General features: G+C 40.6%; 1 protein-coding gene across 13 annotated transcripts in view; it reads right to left on the reverse strand.

Moving 5' to 3' along the window:
• The window catches only part of atp2b2 (ATPase plasma membrane Ca2+ transporting 2), an 840804-nt gene that overhangs the window by 165699 nt on the left and 654441 nt on the right, over positions 1–20664 (reverse strand). For all 13 annotated transcript variants that reach the window (XM_055648263.1, XM_055648251.1, XM_055648255.1 and 10 more), the window contains one exon: positions 17939–18181. In XM_055648263.1, the coding sequence (XP_055504238.1) occupies positions 17939–18181 (243 nt within the window). The remainder of the gene's footprint in view (positions 1–17938; positions 18182–20664) is intronic.

Raw genomic sequence — 20664 nt, forward strand, 5'->3', positions numbered from 1 at the left:
GGTGTGTTTGCCCTGTTAAATTATAAAGACAACCATTCCAACCCGAGATTCTGAAGACCCATGGCCAGCTGGTCACTGGGGTCACAGGAATCAGAGAAAAAATAACGAGAGTCCAATTTGGGTCAAGCTGGCCATGACATTGCTCTCTCTCGCCACCTAGTCAGTGTTCGTGTGATTAGAATTTGGAACATAATTAAACAAGGATTATGCATCCCCAATAGATCCATGTACTCATCTATGGAATTCCCACAGGGGTTGAATGTAATAATGTCATGAGTTCTGCTTGGTCTGGCTAAGGAGGTTTCGGAATGATGAGAGCTGAAATAGGCAAGTACCCCCCCCCCCCCGCCCTTTTACTTCGATAACAGGAATTAGGAACGAGTTTTTATGTTTGTAATTGGATCAAACGCTGTTCTATGGACTGTGCAGTGTAGCAGTGTCGGGGATGTACAATGCATTGAGGGAGTGGGGTTACTTATGGAGAGGGTGAAGTGTTCAGATGGGTTCTCCGGATTATCAAGCATGGGAGGTAGGGGGAGAGAAAGCGAGAGAGTTAAAGAGAGAGAGTTAAAGGGAAAAGAGCCGGTGGATTAAACATGATACATGGAGTATTCCAAAGTTGCTAGAGGCAAGAACAAGTGGAATAGCCCCATGGGGATTTGCAACTTCTACACAGGGCTCTGCAGGTAATATAACTCGCAAACAGTGCTCTGTCAAGCACTGCTTAGATGTGTCACATTTTTCTTATTATGACTATAGCACCTTTGCTATCACCATTACAGGATAGTGCCGAATCATTTTGAATGTAGATATGAGGAATTTAAATTGTACACAACTCAGTAGACCCAGTAAGAATGTCAGAATAATTAAAAGTTTCAATCCAGACTGAATTCACCCAGATACCCTGATTCAGCAGCCATATCTCTCAAAAGCATCAGTGCAAACTTTATGAACAATTCTTTCCTAAATAGAAAGATCAATATTAGTTTGTCATAGGAGGGTAGAGGTGGCTTGGTGGCCAAAATCCATTGGGTGAATCATTTGATCTCAGTAATTTTCTTCCCTTACGAATCATATATTCCCTAAAAAGAATGAATCTGCTTTAGCATTAGGTTACCTGCAAACTGCTATAGCACTCTGCACGTCAAGGGTGTGGCTTCTGGCACCAGATACCCGAGTGTAGGAAAAAGATATAGGGCCCAACATTTCTCCAGATCTAACATTACCTGATAACATCACAAGTACGGATTCCTGTAGAAAGGGCATTTGGGGCAGATTGTGTCAGCACTTTGCCAGCCAACTCAATTCTGCAAAGCTGAGTGATAATGACCTCCATGTGCTCTTGTCTTCAGCCAAAGTTCCCATTGGTGACCATGGGTTGTAGAGGTTTCATAGCGAGCACGTCGCTATTTGGAGAGCTCGGAATTCGGGGACAGAGTTTGCGTCAGGCCATAAAGCAGATGCCAGAGGCAGCAGAGCAAGGCAGTAGGTGGACTTAGTGGAGAAGAAATTGTGTCAGTTCTTGGTTCTTGGTTCTTGGGTCCTCCAAAATATTCCAACTGGAAATAAAACTGGAGGTGGTGAAGGGAGGGATTAAGCCAGAAAGGGTATAAAGAACACACACTAGAGAATTTGACATAAAACATCCCCGCACAGCAGAATCAAAGTTTCCCACTGTGTGGGAAGGCACCAAAGTCAGTCACCAAAGTCCTCTTCCTCCACTGTTCCTCGTGGTCAGGGCCTCCCCAGGGGGGGGGGGGGGGGGGGGGGGGGGGGGGGGGGGGCAGAAAGGAAACATATAAGCAGTATGTGTATTTTGTTGTAATTGTAGTCTGTGTAAAGGGCCTGTCCCACTTTCCCGAGTCCTCTGCCGAGTTGAAAGGACCTTAAAAAAAATCAAGATTTTTGTGATCTACGGAAGTTGCAATTTTTCTCCTCCCGACTATCTTTTTACTCGTGGACTTTTTTGCCATGCTGGAAAAAAATGTCCCGACTTACCTGATGGCCCGAGTACCTACGGCTGGCATAACGAGCCGCTACGATATATCCACGGACTCCTACAGCCTCGCTACGGACATTCTCCGAGTTTGAATCAAGGGGAAAACTCGGGAGAATTCGTGAGTAACTCGGGAAAGTGGGACAGGCTCTTAAATGTATCCCGGTCTTACACAAGGGTGATATTTGTGGTGTCACAAGTTTAATGATGGGATTAGTGGAAGATAGGATACAAGTGGTTAGCATTTGTTCGAGTGAGCTCTTTGGCTGCTGTTTCCTTTATTTAGTAGCATAATGAACTATTTATTGTCCTTTGTTTAAGAGGGAACTGCAGATGCTGGAGAATCGAAGGTTACACAAAAAAGCTGGAGAAACTCAGCGGGTGCAGCAGCATCTATGGAGCGAAGGAAATAGGCAACGTTTCGGGCCGAAACCCTTGGTTTCGGCCCGAAACGTTAGCTATTTCCTTCGCTCCATAGATGCTGCTGCACCCGCTGAGTTTCTCCAGCTTTTTTGTGTAACCTATTTATTGTCCTTGTTGTCCTAAGTTGGTATATTCAGTTAAATGAGAAGGGTCTGGACCTGAAACATTACCCATTCCTTCTCTCCAGAGATGTTGATTTATCCAGCATTCTGTGTATATTTTCAGTCAGTTAATACTTTGGATTTGGGCTTGGTTTTCGTAGTTGAGTGCTTATCTTGAAGTTATAGCACAAGTATGTTGTGTTTTAATTGTAATCAAGCGCACACATCTGCTGGACACAAGACAAACTTCATTTTGTCTGTATCTCTGGTACTGTCCAGAATTCTTGTGGAACAGACTTGAGTATCTTCTGCCCCTTAATTTTCTGCTGCTCCCCCTGTGCTTTGAAGTGTGTTTAATCCACTTTTTGCCACGTCTCACTCCAGTGACATTTCTTTATCATCTAACATACAATACTTGCCATTTGAAAAGAATGAGTCTGCAAGCTTTTAAGGCAATTATCTACCTTTTTGTATTACCTGCCTGATATCCTAAATCTGTTGCTCTCCCCACTGTTTTGTTTTGGACATATGTTTAAAGTCTTTGGTCAGTATAAGATTTCCCTTTCCAGATGTAGCAATAAGCAGCTTGTATTAACACATAGTTTATAGGTCTAAAAGAGTTGAAATATATCCAGTATTGAATGAAATGCATCCGATTCAACTAATTACATTTCACCTTTAAGACTAGGAGATGCAACGTGCAGAAATGTTGCAGCAGCATTGTAAATAGCTGTGGATCATTTTGTTGATACACTGGAGGTCAACTATTCCCTGCAACAGCATTCCAAACTCCTAACCTTGAATTCCTCTATGAATTGAATATTTTGAAACATTTCATAATTCTGAAAACTAACTCCATTGGGGCTTGGCTATCAATCACACTCAATACACACGGCAGGCAGTGTGCTAGAAAGCAGAGCAAACTGAATTGTAAATTATCAGTAATATAAATTTATAAGAATATTAATTTAAATAAACCAGATGTCTTTTTCGACTGGATTAACATCTCATTCAGTCATCCAACGTGCAGGTAATATATTGGAAATCCTGAGAATTAAGTGAGGTGACTCATTGTTTGGAAATGTCATGCATATTTGGTGCTTATTTTGGAGGAATCAGTTATTCTTTCAAAGCTCCAACTCTGCACAAAGTCACCATCACTGGTCTGGCACAAGCCAAGAGTGTAATGAAAATCTCCATAGTTTTCTGAATGGATGCAGCTGAAATAGTATGCGTGAGGCTTGATACCATATTGACAGCTCCACCACCAAGAAGAAAGCAAATGGCATGTTGGCCTTCATAGCGAGAGGATTTGAGTATTGGAGCAAGGAGGCCCTACTGCAGTTGTACAGGGCCCTGGTGAGGCCACACCTGGAGTATTGTGTGCAGATTTGGTCTCCTAATTGGAGGAATGACATTCTTGTTATTGACGGAAGTTCACCAGGTTAATTCTCGGGATGGCGAGACTGACATATGATGAATGAATGGATCGACTGGGCTTATATTCACTGGAATACGGAAGGATGAGAGGATATCTTATAGAAACATATGAAATTCTTAAGGGATTGAGCAGGCTAGATGCAGGAAAAATGTTCCCCATGTTGGGGTAGTCCAGAACCAGGGGTCACAGTTTAAGAATAAGGGGTAGGCCATTTAGGACTGAGTTGAGGAAGATCTTTTTCACCCAGAGAGTTGTGAATCTGTGGAATTCATCTGCCACAGAAGGCAGTGGAGGCCAATTCACTGGATGTTTTCAAGAGAGTTAGATTTAGCTCTCAGGGCTAACGGAATCAAGGGATATGGGGAAAAAGCAGGAACAGGGTACTAATTTTGGATGATCAGCCAATGGCAGTGCTGGCTCGAAGGGCCGAATGGCCTACTCCTGCACCTATTTTTCTATGTTTCTACCATATTAATTATGGTATTACCCACCACCTGGTGCAGTGACTCACCAAGCATGTTCGACCTTCACTGCGCAGATGGACAAGGGTAGAAGGTTCATGAGGATTTAAAAAATCACCTCCATGTTCCTCTCCACGTAACACAGCAGATAGACCTGGAGACATATTGCAATTCCCAGTTCAAAATATTTGAACTTCTTATTAAACAGTGTAGTGGATGTAGTTTTCTCCATGAGTGTAGTGGTTCCATAAATAGGCTCATTGTGGACAATAAGTTCTGGCCATTCCAATGATACTTATTCCCAAGAATGAATTAAAAGGCATTAGCATACACAGTAGGTCCACAGAATCCTGAAAAATAACTTTTCCCATACCAAGGTAACACACATCTTGTCTAATGGCACCCAGAGGCAGCATCTTTTACCCGCTTAAATCAATATAATAAGCCAAGAGGGCAGCAGGGTGGTGCAGCAGTAGAGTTGCTACCTTACAGCGCCAGAGACCCAGGTTCGATCCTGACTATGGGTGCTGGCTGTACGGAGTTTGTACCTTCTCCCTGTGACTGGGTGGATTTTCTCCGAGACTTCCTACACTCCAAGGACGTACAGGTTTGTAGGTTAATTGGCTTGGTATAATTGTAAATTGTCCACAGTGTAGGATAGTGTTAATGGGCGGGGATCATTGGTCGGTGCGGACTCAGTGGGCTGAAGGGCCTGTGTCCACGCTGTGTCTATAAACTAAACTAAACATTAGAAAATATGATTGTTTCGTCCTTGTGATAATTAAGAATTGGTTCAAGAAATGACATATCAATGTGTATTCTCCATGTAACAGAATGAGATCTCACTTTAGTTCACTGTGAGGAAAGTCATCTGGAGTTGTAATTAGAGAGGGCAGTGGAACTGATGAGGGAAACTGGAGGTTATCAGTGCAGGTTATTTGGTCACTGTTGAGTTCTAATATTGCTGCAGACAAGACTAATAATCCCAGGGTGTTCCAGGGACTATTTCAGTTTCTGTGTTTAACAATCAAGAGGAATACTCTTCTCTTCTTTTCGCAGATCCATAACTCAACTGAGAAAGGAAAACTTAGCACTTATCTGGGATATTTCATACCCTGCAGAGAGCAATAAAGCCAATGAACAACTCTTAAATGTAGTCATTATTATCATGATGGAAACATGACAGCTAAAGTTAACAAACTCCCAAAACAATACCACTTCACTGCTGTACACTTTAGTCCAGATTTTTTGCTCCAGTTTTTTGAGTGACGCTCACCCCCACAACTTTCAGATTCAGATTGTAGTTCTACTGCCGAACCACAATGGACAACTCCGAGTTATTAAAAGGGAAACATTAGCTCTGGCAAGTTTCATTGAGATTTGTGACTGCTCATCTATATTCCAAAATGTAATTATTTTTAATAGATATCACTTGAAAACATGTTTGAATAATTGTCCCTTCCACAATTCAAATGATATCTTCTGTGAATTTTATCTAAGAGAAATTGTCAGCCATTTCCTCCTGGTGTCTTCAGATCTTGATGAGTTTCTAAGTATTTACGATTAATACATTTACAGAGAGGTTCCCAACAATCAGCCTGTAATTGTTGGCAGGACTTGTCCATTTAGTGCACTGAGATTTCATAGCGTCAATGATACATGCCTGGTTAAATGCATTCCCACATTGACAGAATTAATTTTGTATTACATGGTATAGTGTTTTTCCCTCGTAAAACAACAGAACTCACAACATGCCCTGGGAGATGTGCTGGTATAATTGAATAGATCTGCAATATGCCGCACTTTTATTTGTTTCTAAATCTCATACTAAAACTAACAGGAATTGTCTATTTTGAAACCGTTTTCTTTCCTCATATCTCTAGTCAGTTGCCGAAATGTGCATTTCATTGAACAATACATGAGTAATGGTGCAATAAGACTTAACATGAATAGTATCAATTTACAACTTAATAATTTCTTATTAATTCACTGTTTGAATTATTTATTTAATTTGAAGTGCTCAAATTCATAATTTTACCCTGAACAGTAACTAAGAATTGATTTTGGGTAAAATACATGGAGTATTGCAGACTGCCTAAATTTCAGGGAAATTATTGCGTCAGGCAAGATATTTTTCTTCATTACCTAGCAATTGTTACCTGTGACCTTCTGTTCAAATAGCTCTGAAACAGAACAAATTTGAAAAGAAATTGCAAAGGAAATAGATTTTATTGGCAGAATGGCTCAGAACAAGAGCACTCAGATTTAAGATGATTGGCAAAGGAACCAAAGGTACGAAGGGATAAAAATAATAGCTAAGAACTGGGATCTACAGTATTATCTGAAAGGACAATGAAAATCGGTGCAATTATTGCTTTCAAAAGGGATTTGGGTAAAAACTTTTGGAAGAGAGAACTCCAAGCTCATGGGGAAAGAGCTGAGGTAGAGACCAAATGGACCATCCCTAGAGCAAGGCAAAGCAGACTCAATGGGGTAAATGGTCTCCATCCATGAAATTCAATAAGTGGATTGTACATCACATATGCTTCTTTTAATGCAGAGGAAAGAAGGATAAATGCAAGGAGTATAAAAAAATTCCATCAGAGTTTTATAATATAATTTGCCATTTGTTTGTATACTATAAATTAAAAAAAATAGTATTTGTTTATAACCATATAACATATAACAATTACAGCACGGAAACAGGCCATCTCGGCCCTACAAGTCTGTGCCGAACAACTTTTTTTCCCCTTAGTCCCACCTGCCTGCACTCATACCATAACCCTCCATTCCCTTCTCATCCATATGCCTATCCAATTTATTTTTAAATGATACCAACGAACCTGCCTCCACCACTTCCACTGGAAGCTCATCCCACACCGCTACCATCTACAGGAAAAAAACTATAATGAACTACAGTTGGAAAAAATAAAGTAAATTCAGTGAAAGAGATAGATGAGCAAAGGGATTCAGAGTGAAATACATTGAGATATGAGGCTGCATTTTTCATAATGTCATTACCATTCTTGGCAAAGTACGTCAGCTAAAATGTGCAACCCACCAATTGGCTCATCCATTTTCAGTAGATGCTAATCACTAGTGGTTGACATAATTAAATTTACATTCTAATTTTGTAACTACATTAGGTTTAGTTAGCTACTGCAAAACATCCAAACTGTGCGTTGGAATGAAAAGAGAATGAGAAACAAAAAAATAAAGCAATATGAAGATACAGTTTCATTGTCCCCACCTTGTGCATTAGCAGCCAAATCCAAGGCTGTACAATTTGTCAAAACCATGAACACGGGCATTCTTTTTGAGCTCAAATGTGGCTGGGGTGTTGGTGATCAGGGATGGGCCACCAAAGGGGTATTAGAGCACAGGTTTGAGGTCAGAGATATGGGATCAGGAAGATTAGCGAATGGTTGGGATTTCAGAATTTCAGAATGCAGTAAGGATGGCATGTTTGGAGTGGAGGCTTGGAGATGGCCACTGGTTGGGTGGGGGAAGGGAATGGAGAAACATCAAATGCAATGAGTTTACAAAAGGGAGATGTGAACAGTAGTATGGGCATCATATTATTGATAGCTATGCCTGAAGAATGGAATAAGACTTGGCTGTACTGGGAAGACCATGTTATCCCAGGAATTGGCAACTGTGTTATTGTCAACTGGACACGATATTCCAAATTCCCTTGTAACGCTTCCAAGGGGCATTAGGCAGGAAATAATATAATTCCAATGGCCCAATGCAGAATCTGTAGTGTTGCAATGGTGACTCAGTTTAGGAATAATTTAGTTGAATTTCCTGGGTGAAACTATTGCTATAACCTTTCAAAATAAAATCAATATTAACTTGAATAATGTTATAAAATACTGCATAATGCATTTGAATTTCTAGGGCTCATTTTCACAGTGAACTATTGTCCTGAGAGCATAAATGGAAAGTAAACATGCGAATAAATAAATATTCATACTGCTGCAAAATAGTTAATTGTAACGTGCTGCATAGTGAAAACATATGTTCAGAAGCAGTACCTTTACAAAACTTTTGATTGCAACTTCTGGTGCATTGAAGTGAAATGGTCAGAATGATAGTTCCCCAGGAAATATACAGTTTGTATAAATAGCCAGATGGTTGTTCTGTCAGAATTCAACTATTTGCCTGTCAGGGGAAGTGCAAACTGTTCCAGAACAACATATGGCGCGCCACAATCCTTCACACCAACAAACATGCTCAGCCATCACTTCACTTCAACGCAGGCCACGTCTACACTACCAAGGTCACAGCGGCATGGAGACAAGTTAGGTTCTATTGCCGATCGGACGCTGTACATCTATATCCATTGGCAGCATCCGAGACAAACACACACAAAGTGGCTTTGGAGTAAAGGCGAGATCAAAACAGCTACAGAAAGCTGTACAGGAACATGTTTGTTTGGCAATCCAAATGAGAAAGGTGTTAAATTGCAATTCTGGCACAAACACAGTTTTGGTCCCCAGGCCTTTTCATTTCCTGCTGTTCCTCGCACAGCAAATCTTTACAGTTCTACGATCCTTTCAAAATCAGACTATCAATTTGCTTTACATAACCATCTCTAAATAATAATATCATCAATTTCTTTAACTAACATTTTTTGAAGTTCAAAGACTTGGAGAGAGAAGGGGGTATATTACCACAGGTTTGCATTGCTATTTTAGCCAGGAAGGCAGGTCTTATTATTTGCCCTTGAAAAATATCACAATGGACTGCGTTAATGATTTCCGAAATCCAGCAGAGTAATTCCCTAATCTAATTTGTCAGGCAGATGGAACAAAATGGTTTCTCTATAGCTTTGGCATTTGTCCTTTTGTAGATAGTTCCTGCATTATTCTTCAACTGCATGCTGCCAATGTAGGCCAATGTACTGTGAAGGGTAAATTTTGATTAACTTGCAGACACAGAGGTCATGATATTCTAACTAATAGGTGGCTGTGCATAATCTGGGCATTAGGATAATATTATTGCAGCAAAATACTTTCAAATATTAAGGAGTTTAATATAATTTGTTTAATTTACCGTTTGCCCCCTTGCAAAAGTTTGAACTGCCGTCATCAATTGAAGAAAGATTAAAATTGATAATTTACTACAGATGATAAATGAATGAGAATGCATTGTATTCTGTGCATGACTATTTAAAACACATGTTTTTGCAATAAGAATAGATTGAAGGCACCAAGATGTGAAATTGATTGGGAAAGAACATTGATTGTGGTGTTAAAACAGATTGTAACTTTGGTTCTAGTTTTGCAGTGCCTATGTTGGCCCGTTTCACTCGCCAGTTACCACAACCCTACCCCCCACTTCCATTCCCATGAATTAACAGATGGTTTTGTTTTCTGTTGTATGGCAGCTTCCTCATAACAGCATTAAAAAAAAAACTGTGAAGTAGAATTATCAGAATCAAATATCACAGCAATTGCACTGTGTTTAGGAACATTTTACTTTTCACCTACATGCACGTGGGGTCTTATGTAGAAGACAGATAGGAAAATAAACAGCTGCTCCATCAGGTCTGCCCCGTTCCGTCATGCGGCAATGATACTACCCTTGATTCCCTCACCCACCAGCAGTGTTGTGATCTCCTGGGAGAAACAACATAACATAACATAAAACACCCTAGCTCTCCTCAGGAAAACAAATTATAAGATTCCCCATCCATTTCCGTTCGATCAGCAATGCGTTCCAAGAGACAGCAGTGACTGAAAGGTGAATATTTCTATTTTCACCTCTTCTCCACATAAAGATATCAAACCTTATCAAATTGATACTTAAATTTTGGAAAAATACAACCACACCAACTGTTAAAATGTGGATTAGGAATATGATGGACATAGCACGCCTTGAAGAAATGAGACTCCGACTAATAGATAAATATGACCAATTCTTAAGGAGTTGGTCTCCTTTCATCGACTTTTTGGAATCATGTGATGCAGCGGTACCGTAAAGATTGCTGATTTCAGTTCATGACGCGGACAGATCTACATCTCCGAATACAGATTTGAAAAATTCTCTTTTAAGGGGCCTTCGCTTCTATTTCTACTTTCCACTTTCTCTCTTCCTTTTTTTATTTTTTATATACACACTTCACGTTTTTCTACTCTCTACCATCTATTTTTCCACTTTTTCCCCTTTCTATTGTTTTCTTTTTCTTGTCCTGCTTACTTCCTTCTTATAACATAAAACTAGAGGTTGTACATAGAATGGATTACGGTATTACATAGTTGACACCTAAAATTAGGTTCCACTGTACTGTTTTGTGCTGTATTAACTTCTAATAAAATAAACAAAAAAAACAAAACAAAAAAAAAAGATATCAAACCTCCGGGAACTCCTTTGAACTCCTCTCGATTCTTTTATTTGAACATATGTTCATTAGGGAGCACACAGATGATTGAACTTGTTTCACGAAAGACATATTGTACTATTTGCACTGTTTCAACTGTGACATAACCGTGCCTATGTAAAATGCTAGCCCTATCTTATCTGCTAATTCAACAACTCACATGCATGCAGTGCCTTTAATGTACCAAAGCACCCCACAGTGCTTAAAGGATGCACTGTCAAACAAAATGTAATGAAATCCCAGAAAGAGATATTGCAGTAGCTGGCCAAAAGCTGTGTTCTATTGAGCACCCTGGAGGAAAGAGTGTAGACAGGTTTGAGGAGAGAATTCCTGAACCTGGGACCTGGGCTAGTACCTATTTCAAAGAATGGTCTCAACCCAAAACGTGTCTGAAGAAGGGTCTCAATCCGAAACGTCACCCATTCCTTCTCTCAAGAGATGCTGCCTGCGCTGCTGAGTTCCTCCAGCATTTTGTGTCTATTTTCGGTTTAAACCAGCATCTGCAGTTCCTTCCTACGCGACTATTTAAGAGACCAGAATTCAGCTGTCAAAGGGCAGGGTAAGGAGGTTGAAGGGCAGGTAGAGACTAATGAGAATCGGGAGTTGCAATTTTGGAAAGAAACCTCACAACTCATTCTTATAAATTGCTCCCCAGTTATCAGAGGACTGTAGATACTTTCATCACAAAGATCCCAAATCCAAACTCAAGTGCAGTTTCATGCCACTTCATGGAGGGTGCAAGGCCACCAAATTCACAAATTCACACCACAAAACACCACATAAACACCACACTCACAGTTCAGTAAACATTCAGTCTGTTCAGTTGATTCACAGCTCAGACAGAGTCATGACCTCTCCCTCCCCCATCTTGCAGAGACTGAGCCACACCCACACTTCCGGGTTTTATAATCCCTCCCCCCTCCCACCAGAAGGTGTGTGGCCTTCATGGCGTAATTGACAGGAAAGAGATTCTCAACATTTTTTAAACACTAATAACACTTTTATTTTTCATTGATGGGAAGAATTCTCTGCACCTGATGAACGGAGGGGGACTGAGTAAGATGGCCAAAAATCACAGCCATAAGTGGTAGCGTTTTATCTAAAATCAATATACAGTGCAAACAGGAAGTTTAGACTTTTAATCCTGTGCTTTATTTCAAACAAACCACCACCAACAACCATTTGCTGTGCTTTATTTCAAACCAACCACCACCAACAACCATTTGCTATGCTTTATTTCAAACCAACCAAATTTTCATTTTCACAACACATTAAGGACACTCAAGGTGAGTAAAACCACACTCACAGTTTAGTAGAAATGTGTTCTGTATTATTCACAGATCAGACTGAGAAACGTGACCCTCTCGCTCCCCCATGTTACAGAGACCGACTGAGGCACTCAACACTTCTGGGTTTTATAGTCCCTCCGGAAGGGGCGTGGCCTTCAGCAGAGAGAATCTCAACATTTTTAAAACACTAATAACTTATATTTTTAATCGATGGGGAAAATCCTCTAGTCCTGCACAGCAGAGGGGGACTCTGAGTAAGATGGCCAAAAATCACAGCCGTAAGTGGCATCGTTTTTTCTAAAATCAATTTACAGAACAACAGGAAGTGGACAAGATCAGACTTTTAGTAATATAGATAGATGTAGAAGATATAATCAGTAAGTTAGCAATGTTGTGGATAGTGATGACGATGGCAAAATCAACTGCTGCTGCTGCCGATTTTCCATCTGATCTAGTTGCACTGGCACATGGAATTTAATTGGATTGGATTGGATTCAATTTATTGTCATTGTCTCATAAGAGACAACAAAATGGATTATCCTTACAGTCATTAAAAAAAAATGCCAACAGGATTGATGGGATACATTTTGGGAAGTCAAATAGGGGTAGGACATATACAATGTATGATAAGGTACTTACCATTGATGAACAGTGGGACTTGGGACTTACGTAAGTCCATAGATCCCTGAAAGTGACAGGTAGACATTAAGCAAAGAAAGTACATGGTATATTTGTCCTCATATGTCAAGGTGTAGAATATACGCATTGAGATGTTACAGTCCAACTTTATAAAATACTGGCTAGACAGCACTTGGTGTACTGGGTGCAGTTCTAGTTGCTATTCTCTAAGAAGGGTGTAATTCTGCTGGGGAGAGTCCACAAGAGATTCACCAGGATGTTTCCTGAATTGGAGGACTTTTGTTCGTGGGGACAGACCAGGTAGTTTAGGTATTCAGTTCAAGATGGAACTGCAGATGCTGGAAAATCGAAGGTAGACAAAAGTGCTGGAGGAACTCAGCGGGTGCGACAGCATCTGTGGAGCGAAGGAAATGGGCAGCGTTTCGGGCCGAAACCCTTCTTCAGTTTGTGCAGGGATCGCTGGTTGGTGGGACGAAAAAGGCCTGTTTCCATGCTATATCTCTGAACAAGGTTTGTTTTCAAAGGAAGCTGAGGGGTGACCTTATAGAGCTGTAAAAAAATATTAAAAAACATAGCTGAGAGAGTTAGACAAAATTGTTTTTCTTTGGTTGTGCTATCAAATACGAGAGGACATTGATTGATTGATTGATTATTTTAATGGTTATAGGCCATAGGTTATAGGACATAGGTTTAAGGTGAGAAGGAGGAGCTTTAAAGAGGATTAAAGAGGGCAAATATACTTTACAGAGAATGGTTGCTGCATGGAATACATTGCCACAGGAGGTGGTGAAATCAGATACAATCACTAAGTTTAAGTTATGCTTAAAAAAGGCAGTCAAATACACAAAGTATAGAAGGATGCAGGCCAACTGTGTGCAAATGAGATTTGAGTAAATGAGCTGAAATGTTAGTGTGGGCGTGTGATCTGACGGGCCTGTATTTGTGCTGTATGACTCGGCTCGTACTCTCTGAGTAGTACTTCAGTCAGAGGCTCTTTAACTCGAGAGTGAGAGGGAAAGCAATTGCAGTGCAGTGAAATAACCTCTCCACCGGTGAATTATGTAAAATAGCATCCAATTCCTTCAATTAGTTACCATCCAGTTGATGATTGGAACAGCAGCATGAGGCTAATCATGCCCTCGCCCAGTTTGTTGTTGCTGATAACCTCCCGTGTCTGCCTGGATATTCATCGTTTTCCTCTCTCCTCAGACACTACCTGGCATGTTGAGTGTGAACAGCATTTTCCATTATTGTTTCACATTTTCAGCATCTGCAATTTATTTTGTGCCTCGCCATTATTCCTTTCTCCAAGGTGGTGCCTGATCTGCTTTGATTTTGTAGCATTCTCTCATACTTCCATTTGCCAGCCCCTGATGCCGTCTGTATCTTACAGTTCCAGCAGAGTTGTATTGTCTCTCCCCCACACTCGCTTGTGGTAAACATTCTCCAGCAACAATGAGTAATGGGCCTGTCCCACTTAGGTGATTTTTCACCGGCTTCCTTCACCAGCCCGTTCTGCAGGCAGGAGACAGGGCAAGCGGGGGAGCGCTGTCAGCGTGAAATTCCACGATCAAGGTGATACAGATACACACCGCAATGAACAGGTTGGTTGGTGCTGTAATTAAGATGGCTAAGCACAGTGTACAGTAAGCCCTTTAAAAGAGGGGATGGAGAGGGGGGGAGAAGGAGTGGAGACAACTTTTAAGAAGCCAGAGATACACGGCAGTGAAGCTCGGTGGACATTAACATTACCGGTCGGTTATCCTTGGTTCTGAAAACGTACGTTTTTTTTCCCAATGAGCCAATGAAATTCACTGGCCAGCATCGACTACAGCCTACGAGAACCTTTGAGAACCTTAGACCTCCTGGCGACCCACCTACGGCACTAGAATTCTTGCTACTCTCCATGGCGGCTCCATTCTAGTCCCCGCTAATTTTTCAACACGTTGAAAAATTCACGGCGACCAAAATGAGGTCGCGACTAGTTCCCAGAATGCGGGAACTCCTCGCGACCATGAAGGCAACTCCCCGGCAACCACCCGCTAACATGTGGCAACCGTGTGGCAACCGCATAGTCTCCTGCAGTCGCCTAAAAAGTCGCCTATGTGGGACAGGCCCATAAGTCTTTACACCCTCTCCCAGTCAACACCAGTCGAATCCAGTTGTCTTCTCTTGGTCCCCACTCTATTACAGGCATTCTCTTTGTTGTCTCCCACCATCTCCCTTCCCTGGCAGTCAGTGAAACCCGAATGAAGAACTCAGTTTCTCTCTCCACAGATGCTGCCTGACCTGTTGATTATTTCCAACATATGCTTTTTAAGTGCTGGTTTCCAGCATTTGCAGCTCTTTGGGTGTTTGGTATGCATCCTGACTTATCAAATAATTGTTATAAAAAAATGTAGCTACATTGTAAAAACAATGCCGCCTTTAACTTGGGTTCATTCAGAATAAGTCTCAGTTCACTTACAATACATAGAATAACTCAAAACAAGTTCAATAGTTGCCAAACCTGCCAAATCTGATGCAGCCCATATAAACTTTGGCCTTTCAGGAAGTTAGGTTGTGTGATTGGCAAACCTTAAGTCTGTAAGTTAACTGGAAAGCTGTGACAGGCCACTTCAGGGGTCAAAAAGGTTGAATATTACAATCAAAAACATCCAAACAATAAAATATTCTATATTAAATAATGTAATGAACCAAATCAAAAGCTAATAATATATTGAACTGACATTTAAATCAGCTTAACTAAATTAGATCATTAAATAACTTTTTTTTAAAGCAATTAGAAATAATTAAAACATTAAACCGAATCAAAATAATTAGGAAAAACATTATTGTTCCATTTCCATTGTCTTCTCATCTACAGTCATGGAATTTCCACTGATATCAATCGAATCTCAGGCCATGGGGCAGACTTGAGATTTATTTAACATCAAATAGCAGATCATTGGTATAAACCTTGGAGTTCACAGAACAAGATGTCTGGCTTATTGATGAGATTATTTTTGATCACTATCACTCCTCTTCTTTCTTTTATTTTGTTCCATTCCATTTTTCTGCCGCGCACTTATAAATTCTCCCCTTTGTGCCACCTTGCAATGTGTGTGATCACCCCGTCACACAGCCACCCACGTTTCAGATATGTTATCACCAATTGCCATGTAACTCGAGATTGTGAGAAGATCATAAGTGATAGGAGTGATGTCATTCGGCCCATCAAGTCTACTCCGCCATTCAATCATAGCTGATCTATCTCTCCCTCCTAACCCCATTCTCCTGCCTTCTCCCCATAACCTCTGACACCCACAGGGGACTACAGAGAGGACACCAAAAACTATCCATATAATGTGAAACCGTGAAAATGAAGTGATAAATATCTCCCCTGGAGTGTGAAGAAGCTGGGAGCAGTAGTAATTTGGGGACAGGTTGAAGTGTAGATCTGTGCTCAGGCCACCTGAGATAAGAGCATGTAAATAGGCCAGAGAACAAACTCAAGGAACGGGCGGGAGAGAGAGGATGACAACACTTTGGCAGAGTGTTGTACAACTGTGGAATTAATTCTCATGACTTGTGATGAGGCTAATATTCTGAAAGTATTAAAGATTAGAAAGGTAGATAGAAAGGCAGATAGATTAGAATGGTCAATAGGCACAGTGGTACAGTGGTAGACTTGCTGCCTTACAGCGATTACAGCACCAGAGACCCGGGTTCGATCCTGACTACTGGTGCTGTCTGTATGGAGTTTGTAGGCTCTCCACATTAATTTTCTCCAAGATCTTTGGTTTCCTCCCATACTCCAAAGATGTACAAGTTTGCAGGTTAATTGGCTTGGTAAAATTGTAAATTGTCCCTGGTGTGTGTGTAGGAGAGTGTTAATGTGCGGGGATCGCTAGTCGGTGGGCTGAATGGCCGGTTTCCACGCTGCATCTCTAAACTAAACTAAAATTAAAAAAGTTAAATGGATGTATTATCTGCTTGTAAGAAGAGTAATCTGGTTGTAGTGATTAACCCAACCTGAACAATCCAGCAGGATCTTCTACACAAAGATGGTCTTCAGGCACTCAGGTCAGTCGAACATTTGACTTAATCAACATCAACAATCAATCAATCAGTTTTATTCGTCACTTGCACATAAAGTGCAAGTGAAATGAATTTGCCAGCAGCGGTACAATGAAAAAGAACACACAAAAACACAATAAGAATTTAACACAAACATCCACCACAGCATTCATCACTGTGGTGGAAGGCACAACATTTGGCCAGTCCTCCTCCATTTTCCCCCGTGGTCGGGACCTTAACCCTCCGCAGTCGCCGCTGCTGCGGGCGTCCAGATGAGTAAAAGAAGTCAACAATGTATTTCTCAGATAGGAACGGATACTGAACCATGACCAACGGATATATCTTTATGAAGTTTAAGAGAATAATTGATTTGATTATGTAAGTTGCCGTGTATTGCAACGTGTAACATGTAATTGTTGTGGAGGTAAGTCATCCAGCCTATTCACACATGACATAGGATGTTTTTCTCATGAACAATACCAATGAATGACTTGTGACCAGAAGGGGTTTAGGAATATTTACAGATACTGATCTAGTTACTGACCCACAAATGTATACTTTTTAAAAGTAAGGACATGCAAACAATGTGAAGCTCAATAAATCATATAATGACTGATATTGTTGCTGTTATTTGGTAAAAATAACTAAATCAGCAACAGAAAAAAAACAAACCCAACTACAATGCACAAATGGGTTATTAGATATTACTTAATATCCTGATAGTTATAAGGTACGAGTCTCACACAGAGTTCTGGAAGTAGCACACATTTGGAAATAATGTATGTCTTGCTTTCCCCTGATTTTACAGTGCATTCATTTGTTACTGTAAATAGAGCTATGAATGAGTCACATGTTGTTAAACTCTGAAGGTCAAGGGAATACATAGGGAGAGACAATTGTAAACCCTCTTGGCAGCACAAAGCATTATATCCACAACTTTATCTCTTATCTCCACCAACACTTGTGCAGGTTGCCCTTTACCTCTGAAAGGTATCTTACTCACTTGAGTTTGCCGATGACCTCTGGAAGATGAAACTTCTCAGTCTAATCATCAATTTGCAACCTAGATGGAGCCAAACTTTTTCACAAAGAACAATACAGTCAAGAACAGTAGATGGCGTGCGGATAAGAACAATTAACCTACCAGTATCTTGGACGTGTAAGCACTGTTGAGAGATATTGCGTTCACAAGAATGTCCAGAGATTTTGCAGGGAGGGCATCAGGCTCTGGAACTTCTTTATAATGGGCATCACAAATATAAGCCTGCACAACAGTCATTCGGTTTGTGGTCAAAGTGCCCGTTTTATCAGAGCAGATAGCCGTGGCATTGCCCATGGTTTCACAGGCATCCAAATGTCTCACCAGATTGTTGTCCTTCATCATTTTCTAGTCAAAGAAAGCACAACAGATTAGTAAATAATTGCTCCCTTAAAATTAATATTTGTTGACATTTTTATGGCACAGACTTTTGAGAAATTCTCCTTTTCTCTCTGTTTACAGCTTCCCCCACTCCCACCATCACCAATTCACTGGCTGAAAGAATGAGCAGTATGTTGCCATGGGCTTTAACATGCCATAACTCTGCAGCTGAAAGAGCAAGTGGTGCCTAAACTTAAAAATAACCCGTTCTTTTCTGTGTCGGAAGGAGCTGCGGATATTGGTTTATACCAAAGATAGACACAAAGTGCTGGAGTAACTCAGCGGGTGAGGCAGCATCTTTGAAGAATAAGCATGGGTGATGTTTCAAGTTGGAACCCTTCGTCAGGGTTTTCTTTTCTTCCCATTTGCAACTTATGAATACGAATTGTAAAATAAAAAATACACATTAATTTTCCAGCTCCTCCATTTCGATGAAGTTCCAGTCTACTGACTATGGCCCAAATTTACCTTAGCTTACCGAGTAAAACTGAGGCGGCAGTTCTGTAAAATCAGCATGGGTCAATTATTATACCACTCCTCCGGGACCCTTCAAGTGGACTACATGGGCAGAAATTTCATTATGAGATTCAACTTGGGGTGCAGTACAATACAGTACAGTAGCACATTCCAACCAAGTTTGTTGACAATTGTATGGAGCGTCATAACATCATATTAACCACAGAATCAAATCCTAGTAGAAAAGGTACTACACACATTTAGAGAATATAGATTAATATATTTCACATCAATGTAATCATGAACAGACATTGATTCATTGATTCAATAATTATGGAAAATTCTCCCACTGTGATGAAAACATGCACATTGAGTGCTTATTGCCTTACCAATAAAACAGGCATGATAAACCCATCACATACTGTATTCTTCCTGCAGTAATGAGTAATAAGATTCCACAATGGTGGTACTACCTTATTTTAAATTACAGATAAGAAACTAAATTTTGATTAATCACAATTGACAATCAGATTTAGAATGGTAACTGGATTTTGTTTTGGATGAAAGAAAAACATCCTTAACAAATGTTAGTAAATTGTTATTTTTATTGTATTGTGTATTGCTACAGACTTTATGGTACTGCAATGGACTGATGAAATCCCAAGTCTTCTCTTGGGTTGTCAAATCAGGGATCTGTTCCAAAACATCATTGATCCCTTTACTGAAGCGTACAATGAAGACAAAGCTTTTTCATCAACTTGATCCCCTGACTAAGATTCATGACAAGACAATATTGTTCACTTCCCATATGTCTAGAGCCACCTAGATCAAACATTGTTGAAATCCATCACCCTTTACAATCATCCAATGAGTTCGGGCTCAGGCAGCATCTCTGGAGGACATGGATGGGCTCATGAAGGAGGATCCCAACCTGCAACATCACCCGAGGAAAAGTCTTGACTCAAAACGCCATCATTCTGAAAAAAGCGTCCCATGTGTATGGAAGACATAGCTGATCTATGTCCTCCACAGCTGCTACCAGACCCGCTGAGTTACTCCAGTACTTTGTGTTCAATGCAAGATTTCAGCATCTGCAGTTCCTTGTGTCCTCAAGGGCAGGATCATCCTACAGAAGACCAAGACCTCAGTCCCAGCACCAACCTCATGAACTATTGAGGAGCAGTGATCTCTGCTTTTCTGCAAATTACAGAAACATGATCCAACCAAAGCAATACCACCAATGCTGCCTCCACAATATCCTCTGGATCCAATGGGAAGATGCATCTCAGTTTCTTCTCCCGGCATAAATGCTCTGCTGATGTTAAACCAGCATGGATATGAGCAAGGGTGGTGGTGGCGGAAGCAATTTCCAGGAAAACAAGAGAGAATCCTTCAAGGAATTTCTCGTGCCTCTTTGAAAAAAAAATTATATCGCACTGGGACATGGGACTCCCTGCTCCAAGATTGTTCACACTGGTGGAGAAGCATCCCAGAGCATCCCAGAGCATTTTGAATGTCTGAAGAGGGTTTCAGCCCGAAATGTTGCCTATTTCCTTCGCTCCATAGATGCTGCCGTACACGCTGAGTTTCTCCAGCAATTTTGTCTACCTTCGATTTTCCGGCATCTGCAGTTCCTTCTTAAACATTTTGAATTTCTTGATGGGAGAACAACCAACAGAATGAGCATGTACTAATCCAACAAGCACTACCTGCTCTATGTAGAGAGTCAGCAGGCCACACATACGACTCATCAGCCATGAATCAGTGATGGAAAAGAGTTAACCTCAACCTTAAGAATGTCTATAACGAATGTCTTTACACTTACAATGAAAGCACATTTCCATATATAAGGTTTCATTATCAAACATATGAAATTGCAAACATTTTTACCCTTTTACAAATCTTGCAAAATATCTCAACCATTTCCTCAATTTCTTTTTCACGTTATTTCAGTCTCGTTATTGATATAGTTTAATATGACTGATTAAAAGCAA

The sequence above is a fragment of the Leucoraja erinacea genome, chromosome 16 (assembly GCF_028641065.1).
Source record: "Leucoraja erinacea ecotype New England chromosome 16, Leri_hhj_1, whole genome shotgun sequence".
Classification (NCBI taxonomy): domain Eukaryota; kingdom Metazoa; phylum Chordata; class Chondrichthyes; order Rajiformes; family Rajidae; genus Leucoraja; species Leucoraja erinaceus.